The sequence below is a fragment of the Melampsora larici-populina genome (assembly GCF_000204055.1).
Source record: "Melampsora larici-populina 98AG31 unplaced genomic scaffold MELLAscaffold_2, whole genome shotgun sequence".
NCBI lineage: Eukaryota > Fungi > Basidiomycota > Pucciniomycetes > Pucciniales > Melampsoraceae > Melampsora > Melampsora laricis-populina.
In genome coordinates, this window is record NW_006768766.1 from 1717288 (window position 1) to 1728812 (window position 11525).

At 39.9% G+C, this 11525-nt stretch overlaps 2 protein-coding genes across 2 annotated transcripts; both read left to right on the plus strand.

Annotated features, from left to right (window-relative positions):
- Positions 1 to 4292: 4292 nt before the first annotated feature.
- On the plus strand, positions 4293 to 5461 carry MELLADRAFT_46597 (uncharacterized protein; the record flags this gene model as incomplete). The annotated part of the gene is made up of 6 exons (XM_007404278.1): positions 4293 to 4420; positions 4481 to 4772; positions 4863 to 4898; positions 4971 to 5131; positions 5205 to 5250; positions 5321 to 5461. 6 exons carry the CDS (start codon positions 4293 to 4295, stop codon positions 5459 to 5461), a joined length of 804 nt encoding a protein of 267 aa, XP_007404340.1.
- Positions 5462 to 6116: 655 nt separating this feature from the next.
- MELLADRAFT_46599 (uncharacterized protein) lies at positions 6117 to 7115 on the plus strand (the record flags this gene model as incomplete). Its single annotated transcript, XM_007404279.1, has 5 exons — positions 6117 to 6327; positions 6442 to 6489; positions 6569 to 6606; positions 6700 to 6781; positions 6852 to 7115. The coding sequence occupies 5 exons, from the start codon at positions 6171 to 6173 to the stop codon at positions 6926 to 6928; spliced, it is 402 nt and encodes a 133-aa protein (XP_007404341.1).
- Positions 7116 to 11525: the final 4410 nt, after the last annotated feature.

Sequence of the window (11525 nt, forward strand, 5' to 3'; positions counted from 1 at the left end):
CCGCTACATGGACTTATCGTGAAAACTCGAGTTGGTTATGTTTGAATTGAAATCCCTTTTTACCTCTCAGGTTTTGTTCTTCTCTTTCTCTAAAATCAGTTGTGGTTACTTTTTCTAAAATTGGAGGCAAAAGTTTACAAGTTTCGGTTATATTTTGGGCACCCGAGGACACGTAGAAAAAGACAAGGTATACTGGAAACGGAAGCTTCCACTTGCCCAATGACTCTAGCAGGATATATGTCTGCAGAAAAGATATGAGGTATACAATACAAGTGCTCTACGCGATACGATATAGACGAAGGGAAATAAAGGCTGTCGAGCGCTATTATCAAGATTTTTCTAGTGTTTTCTTGGGTTTGACGGGCGGTTGGTGAGAAGAGATGTGTGAGGGGCCGATTTGAAAATGAGACGAAAGTCGATTATTTCAACTTGAACTGACCATGACTTCGATAAGTGACATCGGGCTTGATCTGGTTTCCAGTATTGTGGAGAAGCCCATGGGTCGGATGCAAACCGGAATTTGTGAAAAGGAACGGGATGCAGTTGAGGAATGAATCTATGTTTGGTGTGTTGTGCTGTGAGACGAGCGATGTTCGTGACGAGACCTGCGACGAGGCGGTGGATGTCAAGAGGAAGCGGTTCGTTTCGATTTTGTTTGGCTGGGTGAAATCCTAAGTGAGCCGCCTGGGCCTGACTCTAGTGAACCTCGTCCGGAGAATCGAAGCGAGATAACGATCAGATGAAGAACCAAGAGGAAATTGGCAAGTCAGCAGATAATTATGACAGAAAAAAAGGGCGAGGCCTTTGAAACTCTTACATGATGTCTTGGAATGAGTTCGTGAGGTTGTGTGTCAAATCATTCTACCGATTCCGTTTGCCTTCCATCGAAACCATCTCGTTTGGGAATCGAAATCAGATCAGCGTGATCGACGTGAACCTCAAAATTCCGACTAAAGTCTAAAAAGTATGCGTTAAGTGAAAAAAACAAACAAATTAGCTCTCATGTTACCTCATCATCAAAATCACCGGTTGGGGTACAAGACGAAGATACACCAAAATATAAAGACTTCAAAGCTATTTAAAGGTTTCTTCAAGTGTGTCATCATGTATCACCAAGCTTCTTGATCCAAGGAAACTTCAAGTCACTCCTGAAAGAGTCCAATATGACAAGCGGCAAGAATGGCCGAAGTGGACATAGAAAGTTCCGTTCATGTCATGCTTCCTCCCCAGGATCTAGCACGAGACATACGCTTCACCTGTGCTCAAAGAAATCCATCGCAGCAATTTGGCACCTACTGTTTTGCTGCCCCAAGGTAACAAATTCAATACATGAGTGGGAACTCTCAATCACTTTCCGGCTGCAAAAATTCATGTAGCTTTTGGTAATCATGGCACCATTGTACCCATTCTGCCTTGGAGTCAAAGGTACCTCATTTCAATCAAATTATCCCAGTCAAAGACATATCCATCTCTCAAACATATATTTCTTATCACTTACTTCAACTCTATTTACGCCAGCTCTTATAGATGCATCTTTGTATATTTTATTTTATGGTGGTCTGATGCTAGACCCATCAGCTTGAACATATGAGGTCTTAAAATTATAGCCAACAACTCTTTTGTCTACAATGAAGCTAATTTCAGCTTCCAGGAACTCACAGATAGGAGTGCAAGTCTGTGCAAGTAGGATCAACATTTTTCTTGCTTGACTGTTGCACTTGGGCAGTTATGTGACTTTTTTGTGGTCTGGATACCTCCATGATTTGGTAGGACAGTATAATTCAACAGTGAGTTTTATATCAAAATTTATTCGGGATCCCTGCACCAGGTGAGGCTAGATAGAACACAAGGTGTGTGTACTTATAAACTTCCAATTACTAGTCAGTTAAACCCATAATTCCTCGTGGAAACCATGACTTGAGATAAACTGTCTGACTCGTGGTCAGGCATCCATTTCACATTGGATAATAAAAATCAATTTCTATTGGTACTTTGTTTCTTTAGACCAGCCATTGATGAGGTTACATACCTAGATAAAACAAGCATTGAATATCTGCATTACCTTCCAAAATTATTGACATTTATTGTGTTGCCAGTAAAATGGAAGAAAGAGGCCAAAAAATGTATTGAGTACATTTTTCATTTGCTTGCAAACCAACTTGTATAACAAGGCTCATTCTGCCAAAATGAATCACTTGTGGAATCTGGGATATATGCATTCAGCTCATGTCCTTTAGTGTTATGCCAATATTGGGTATATCATGTAATTATTGTGCAATTGTTTTGGATTGAAGGAAAGAATTGAAAAACCCTGTGCAAATTGATCAAATCAATAAACCTAGCAATTATGTAACACCATTGAGGTATCAAACTTCATATATAGCTGAAGATCCTTTTGTGTTGGTCTGACTCCCATCTGAAAGCTGCCTCTGCCAAATCCTCAAGAGATCACCTCTTTAAATATCATCCTGAAGAGTCTGCATACTGTGCTATAAGTTTTCTTGAAAAATCCAAATTCAAAGGGTGATCTTCTTCCCCAACCGTGATTCCCCTAAGGTAGGGAAGTGCAGGTGGGTCATATGCTATATACTCAAACTATCCATGTCACTCAGCTCAATGTCATCAAAGGTCTTCTGTTTGTTCTTGATACAAATAAAGTTGAAATTCAAGAAAATGATACTGTCATCTGAATTCAAACAGCTCAAGATATCTTTAAGCTGCATTGCCTTGAAGAATTTGAGAAAAAATAATTCTCAAGATAGTGAACTCTGCCTGGTTTCCAATTTCCTTGTGTTTTGCTCACTTGGACCAGAGATCTTATTGGTGCTGGGTCTGATGGCTTCTGAGCCCACAGGCATATATGAATTCCACTATTTAAATTTTGGCCCTGTCACATCTTATCAGTTCATGTTTTCCTGGTTTGACAAGGTGGTGTGTTGAGAAAGAGTCAGATTTGGTGATCTTCACAGTCCCGGTGTAACATACCCGATGTTCTTCACATCAGACAGGGCCGTCGTCTGTGCTACGATCTTGCAGTGCTTGAATCTCCATCGTCACCTTCAGAAAGTGAGTCGTCTCAAGAACAAAAGTCTACATCAATTTAAGCAAAGTGAGTATTGTCCTGGACTCCTCAAGACGGAAAGGCTTCGAAGTGTAAGTTGTCAAGATCTCGTCGCTAACATTGTTGTAAATTGCATCTTGGAACCTTGTTCTAGTCTTATTCATCTTGCGGTGTGTACGTAGAGAACGGAATTGCTCGGAGATCTGGTGAACACTTCAAATTTCGTACATCGTTGTTGGGTAGAAGATCTCACTAGAAGTAGAGACGTATAAAGTTTCGCAAAGAGAGGAGAAACACTGATATGCGATATCTTGGTATCTTTAGCCTTCAGCATTCCAAGACCTCACGGTGTGTACGAATTCTTATTTCGGATCCATGTGATTGTCTGAATAACTGACAAATTGAAATGCTCCTTGTACAGATCTCGCACGATCACAAACAAAAACTAAACTCTTCTGACCGTTCTTCGCATGGATATTCCCGAACCAGCCTCACCGCCAATCTCTCCATCGACTAGAGCGACAGGTTCGAACTCGACCAACTCTCAACAATATATCACAGGGATCGGTCTCTTATTAATCGTGGTGGGATTATGGGTCAGGTGCGGGTCTCCATATTGATCAACCAAACCGCCAACTTGCTCACCTTTTACCGTTCTTTCGACTTGGATGTTGCCTTTCTACACAGTTCATCGTTTCTGATGAGTGTAAGCCTATAAGATTTCATGATGGTGTCTGTTTAATCGCGATGATCTGACAAATGTCTGCCACCACTTATCAGGCCATGTTCCGGGACGAATCATGGAATCAACCTTGGCTCGTCACGTCCGTCACAGCTCCCTTGAGGGTCATCGGCGATTGATCTGAAACGAGATCATTGACGAGAATCGATATTGCCAAACTGATTCCCACAGATACATCTGCACATCATCCTTCACGCTTTACCTAATCAGACCCGCGATATCATACTTGCGCTCTACAAAGGCTGGTGGCCGATTCATCAGCCCTTCAGATGAACAAGAAACACTTCAGGCCTCAAGGTGCTGATTTCTACTTTTCTTCTTTCATTTTTCGGCACCTCATCCTTGGCCATTTACCTTTCGTTTACGGTCATACAGAGGCGCATACACCCCGCTTAGAGATCAAGCAGAAGACACCGAGCCTCACCAGGTTAATATTTCGCCTTATATATCTCTTACCTTTTGCTCATCATACAGAAGCTCACTGATCGGATGAAATGGTATTTCCAGGCTCCAGCACGCTCGGTAACTCGCGCGTTTTCGATACCAGAAAGACCTCTGAACACCGAAGAAGTAGCTAGGCTGGCATCCTCCTTTGTTTGTCTATGGTTTGCAGCCAAGTTAGTTCACAGTCGCTCAAGCTTTATCATGACCAACATTCTAACGCTCGATGCGATTAGTTGGTCAGTCAATGCGGCACTCGGCTACACATCCGTCTCCAGTACCACCATCCTATCGTCTATGAGTGGATTCTTCACCCTAGGGTGTGGTGTGATGTTCGGGGTCGAAAAGTTTAGCCTTGGTCGCTTGATCGCTGTGGGAGCAAGCGTAATCGGAGTTGTGTTGGTCTCAAAGTCCGATCATGAGATGGCAAACGCTCATGGCACCTCTCACAGCGGTCAAGCTGTTTTGGGCGATGCTCTTGCATTGTCTTCGGCTGCATTATATGCACTATATGTACTTTTGATGAAGGTAGTTCAATATTTTATCAATCTCGTCCCACTCTGTCAGATGAAGCCTAGGGTCGCCTGGATCATTGACAGAATTTCCCCACGGCTGTAGGTCAAAGTGAAAGATGAATCGCGTGTAGATATGCAAGTACGTTACTTTAACAATCTTACCCAGCAGTTGAAAAAGGACTACACTAACAGGAGTTTTCTGGCGATCTAGCTTTTCTTCGGCTTTGTTGGAGTGATTTGTCTTCTGGGCTTTTGGCCAATGGGGTTTATCCTCCATCTTGCTGGCATAGAGCCATTCGTGCTTCCCGGCTCCCGAAAACTTTGGCTATCAGTCGCCATCAACGCAATGATTACTTTTGTTTCCGACTACCTGTATGTCTTTATTTTAGTTCAAGTGTTCATTGGAAAGAAATCTTGCAGTACTTGATGCTCTACTTTTTGTTAGATATATGCTTGCGATGCTCAAGACCTCGCCATTGGTTGTTACCCTGGTTAGTTGAAACCATTGAATCTATCACTCGACCCGTTTCATCCGACGCTGATCGTGGCGCATATTGACAGGGACTTTCACTTACATTGCCTGTGGCGGTCTTGGGTGATCTGATCAAAGGACTATCACTCCAGCTTACTGCTCTTGTCGGTGCTGCCCTCGTGTTGAGCTCATTTGTACTCCTTAGTATGGTGGAGGAACACGATCAATAGACTTATGTATCTCTTTAGCAATACTTTTTGTAATATCATGGTTGACTTGACTGTTTTGTTTGTGTGCATTGTGAATGTTCTTTCACTATTTTAATTCTATCTCTTACTGAGCATTGCATATTATACATATTTGTAGGCTTGAATGAAAGAATGACACCAAACAAAGATGACAGTGTAAAGATCAATCTCATCCAATTCACAGCCTCCAACAGAACATAGTCATGACTAATTCCTATGGATTCTCAATAATAAATTTCCTTGATGGTATACTTTGTATGACAGTGATTGTCCACTATATTCCCCCTTGGTTTTTCTTGGCACAACTTTCATCTATCCCTTGATTGGCTTTTTGGGCTGAAGATAAATCCATTTCTCTGTAACCTTGTTTTTTATTCTGGGTTCTGTAAAGTGCTTTTCCGCATTCCTCATGAGGTCTTCGGATAATTCCTTTGATCGGGTTTAGCTTGTAAAAAACTTGATGATATGAATCGGACTCGGATCGATCGATTCGAATCCATCTTTAGACCAATCTAATTTTCATTCGTTTGTTTTGATCATTCAACGCTCTGTATACGCAAACTGTGATTCTTTGAATTTCTTTTCCATCAATTCTCATTTCAAAGAAACCAATCAAACCAAAACTTAAATTCAAACAGATTTCAAAACTTTCACATCTTTTCCGTTTTTTTTAATAGGAAAAGGAAACCAGATGGCATCAACATTAACAAATGAACTTAAACCAATCACAGATGTAACATTAACTATTAGAATCATTAAATCATTTAAATTTAGGAATTTTAAATCTTTAGTTTTACATCATTTGAATGAACTTACGCTAGATGGATTATTAGAAATCTGTTTAAAAGGTATCTACACTCTGACCACATGATTTCCCTTCCTCTTTTTTGTGAATTTGTGATGATTGACTGATTTTCTTCTTTAATGATTTATATCTTCTTTAAAAATTCTTTTAATGAAAGAGATGAAAGAACAAACTGGTTGGAAAGCTTTTCAAAATTTAAAATTAGGTATTAAACTTCTTTCTTTTCTTTTCTCGCATCGCATAAACACAAACGTTTTTTAATATTGATTTTTTTTATCATTCAGATACTTTTAAATTATACACAAAAGCGCACGGTTCCAAGGTATACTTCTTCCTCAAGCCCCTTTAATATCATTATAAAAAAACTAGTTATGAAAAATGTTGATCTTGGTTTTTTTGTTATTTATTTGTTCAGACAACTAATCTGATCATCAATTTGGATCAAGATGAATTAATCTTTACTGATCATACAATCCATTTATCTGAATTAGGTTTAGGTAAATCTTTCATCTTTCCTTCTTGGCTACAACTTATTAACATTCATTGTTTTTTTTGGAATTATGATAGAAAATGAAACTGAGTTAAGTTTGTTTAATAGATTGGAATATGATGAATTTAAATCAAATCCAGAACAATCTTGGTAAAACCAAAAGTTTAATCATCAATCTTGATCTTACTTGTTTTGTCATCTTGACTTGTTACTTTCAAATTCGATTTCTTATTTTGTATATAATGCTTTGTACTACGAAGATAAAGAAACATCTGCAGCATTAATCCTCATAATACATTTTCCTTTGTGTTTTCAATCTTATTTTGTGTATTCTGATTTTCAAAGATATTAATGACATGATCACAATCAAGGAATCATATATATATAGGAGAAATATCTGAGAGCGTCTAAAACTTCATGGCAGGGAAGTTTGCTGTATCCTTACAGGCTATCAACAATCAAGAGGTCATCCCAGCCAATTTATAAATGTTAAAAGTTTGATGTTGATACCTGTTCTTATCAAATTCGGAAGCTCGTTGGAGAGATATTTTTTGTGAACTACTTTTGGGAGGCTCAATTATCAAGACTCTTATCAGGACGACGTCGAGTTAAAATTTTGTGGTTTTGAATTTGTCGGTCTGATTCTGACTGTAGAGAAAGAAATCATCAAACTTTGTTGAATAAAAACATTAATATTAGTTCTACTTTGACTCATTTATGAACAAAAGAGTTTATATTATTATGATTTTTTATCTTTCTTCAAAAAGAATACAAGATCCTATGATTCGAAATTTTTACACGCTTGAATTAGTTATTTAAGCTTAACGATTTGACCAAAGTTTTACACATTTTTAAAGGTTTTCAAGTCAAGATTTTCTATTACTCAAATCTTTCATCAGACAATTTCTTGCGAAGATCTCTTCAAGTTCTTGTTCTTGATATAATTATTTCATTCTCCAGTTTTCCAAAGATTCAAATTGGTATATACTGAAAGTCCCCCCGAAGTTTGGATTAAGTTAAAATCCGACCGACTTCAAAAGTTTTGTTGGGAGATAATCTTCTACCGATCGGTTTAAGTTCGACACGGTCTCCTTTTTTTGAAATCCGATGTTCATCATGTACAGTATAAATTTTCTGCCTAGAGATTGCCTATTGAAAGAATGGATAGATTTGAGTCAGTATTTGTATTTGATGAGTGAGAATGGTAAAGGAAAAGTCCAACCTTTGGTACCACAGAATGAACGATATAAGAAGTAGTTAATACTTTGATAGTTTTAGATTGTCGAGCTGTCTGTTGAACGATTCCTGTGATAGGTTTTGATAGGTTTTTGAATGTAGACATCTTGAATGCAGTTGTGGTTGATGGATTTGGGTCTTTTTACAGTTGAAGTGCTTGATGATCATGTGTAGAGTGAGTCCGGGACCGACTGACATACCCGATCTGATTTATGGGATGGTGCTTCGAATTAAAATGCAGTTTGGTTGCTGTAACTGTTACAGTGTGTATGTATGTGTATTTTGTATTTTTGGAGTTTCTCCTCAATTCCACTTCAAGGCATTCAAGACTCAAGCTCATCCGATTCCAGCTCAGCCTCCATCAACTTCAAGTCAACCTATCATCAAAAACCAATTCATGTTCAATTCAGCTTCCAACTGCAAGGAATTCATTCAATCATCAATCAAATCAACTTCAGGATTGATTTAGATTGTTTGGATCGGATCCTGATATCTAAATCTCATCGTATCTGTCCTTCAAATGCTCAGCCTCAACTCAACATCACCAAAACCAAAAGAATACTTCAACTGAAGGTTTCTGCTTTGTCAATCTTGATCCATCATCAAAACTATCATAAAATTACTCCAACTTGCAATCCAAAATTAAACATCTCAAGTTAGCTTCAATCTTTCACTGTAAGTTTTGAATTCAAAGAATCCAATCTTCACCTTATCTACATAGTCTTTTATCATCAATGAATCTTGAGATATTCAACTTTCTAAACTCTTTCACTTTCAATCTCAACTAATGGAGACCATACTGTCTGAGGTGCATTGAATTGAAATCATTTCGACGCTCTTATCTTTCTTCTAAGAATCAAAACTAGTATACTAAACCATTTGATGACTTTTGTTTACCTTTGCTTTCTCTTTACCTTCAATTCATCTCTTTAGATATCTTTTACCATCAACTTCATCTGATATATCAATTCGAGCTATAACGCGAAACTCATCTCAACTCTTCATCGAAATCCAAGGAAACCTTCAATCTTACCATGGCCATCTCTGACGATGAATCTGATCTATCGGATTCACTATCTTCAGCTTGTTCTACTGTACCTCTGCCTTCAAGCGAATTAGGTAGTCGAGCTGGTAGCACACATCCACCCAGTCCATCAAACGGCGACCCTTCAAGTTCCAAATCACCTATAAAGCCCGACCGGAGACTTAAAGGTCAAGTTGGTAGACCTAAAGGTTCAACCACTGCTGCTCTTCCTATCATCAACGATCAGGATCATCCGAAAAAGGCTGGTGTCCTCTCACGCTCTCATGCCTCTGTGGGTCCATCTACACCATCAGATATCGATCGACCGATCAAATGTGGATCATTACCTCCTCCATCTTCAGTCAAACATCCCAGGCGATCTAGTCTCAGTTCAAATGCTCCTCGCTCAGCAAAAGGGCAATCATTTGACTCTAAATCAGTCAACAATTTACCTTCCGATTCAATGCTCAAACTACCGAATTCAGTACAACATCCTTGTACCTCACATGGGCGTCTTCCACTCTTTGAACAACCAGTCTTGCTACAAGGTGCTCGGCCTAGGAGAGTGATCACTACGACTACACAGAAGCCTACAAAACCACCCAAGGCTACTCGAACTAAAAAACGAAAAAACCTCAATGTTACTTCTGACACATTAAAACCACTTTCTGATAATCTATCACAGAAAGCACAAACCTATAAGGACGACGAATCCAGCCTGACAGAGCAGAGTTCATCGGAGGAAGAAGTTCCTTCGAGGTTGACAACTGATGGCATATCTTGCATGCCCACAAAACGTAGTCCTAGCCCAACTATCTCTCACCCATCTGAAAAAGTTAATCCACAGGTTGGGTCTTCCGAAACCACATTTCAGCCCATCAATGGCATATCCGAAAGCGCTCGGCCTACTGGATCTTCGAAACTTCATGAAGTTGAAAGCGTTGAACCTTGTCCAGCATCCACATCATCACCTCCTTTCAATCTGGTCGCCAAGTGCGATAATAACCTTACAAGATTGGACCTACCTTCAGACTCGCTGACTACGCCCTTGAAACTTGAGTCTTTAACCCCAACAGATGTTTCACCAGTGCTCCAGGATACACTCAATATTCCCACCAACAACTCTTCCACACCAAAGCTAGATCCTTGTAAAGGCAAACTAAAAGAGGATCGCGGTATCAGTGAAGAAAGTGCTCTGACGCCTGAACCAGATGACGGCCGTCATAAAAAATCCAATCATGTTGATCTAATCAGTGATCAGGTCAATTTACCAACTTCCATTCCAGCTCGCATCATCTCAGCATCTTCGCCTCCAAAAACCACTCTCTCAACTCCACTCACATCACCTAGCGCCGAACCCACAAATCCGCCGCATCCTTCTTTACCATCACCATCATTTGCACAGACCAATAACACGACCTCTTCACCTTCTCTTCATCCTCAAGTGACCCGACCTCGTACTCTCAGCATTATTCCAACACCATTCACAGATACCAAATCAGGACTCTCCTTACCTGTCCTAGCTGATCAAGGGCCTGATACTGAACCTTCATCCTCCACCTTTGCGCCTTCTTTATTGTATCAAGGCTGGGAAACTGGATCATCTGTTCCAACTCCTCGATTACCTGATGAGAGCTCGAGACAGACTGAACTACTCAATGCTGTTACAAGCTTGACTGATGATGCTCTCGATGGTGAGCCCATCACTGATGATTTGACGGATTCTGAATTTCAATTCAAGGGGAACTCTAACCCAGAACCGATATTCAACAATCCTTCGGAGCTTCTCATCGCAGAAGACGCTGTGGATGGTGTCCCATTCATGATGGATATTGACGATCAGATATCCATTTCAGAAGACGTCAGATCCATTGATGTCGAAATTCAAGAACGGCCACCTACACCACCCATCACCACAGTCGAGCCAATGGTCATCACTGAATCTAAACCGGTGATTACAGATGCGAATCCTATCGTGGAGAGAGCTTCATCACCGCCCTCAGCTCCTACACTACCACCTGCACCCCTTGTTGACACCATTTATGAATGTGATGGTCAGTTTGACAAGTTATGAATCGGGATAGTCGATCTTGACTTGCCCTATAAACTGATTTTGACCTCTTACCAATTCGTATTTTAGATCAAGCTCGAAGGCGGGAAGAAGCCTTACAGGCAATGGTGAAGATTGAAATTCGGTTTGCACAGCTTCGAGATCGATTGTATGTTGAAAGGATGGCAGATGTACATCGTGAAACAGACGCCATACATCAAGGTCAGCATTCATCATATGAGTAGTAAAATGACGATTTCAAACTGACCAGCATAACTTGTACAGGTTCACATCCGGAGCTCAACGAGTATTATGAGATGTTAGAAAGGAAACGAAGTTCACGTTTATCATTAGCTAACAAGGTTTTCAGTTTGAAAGAAATCGAATTGAGCAAGAGAAGAGAAGCAGCTACGAATGCTGTATGGAATAAATGGAATGAAG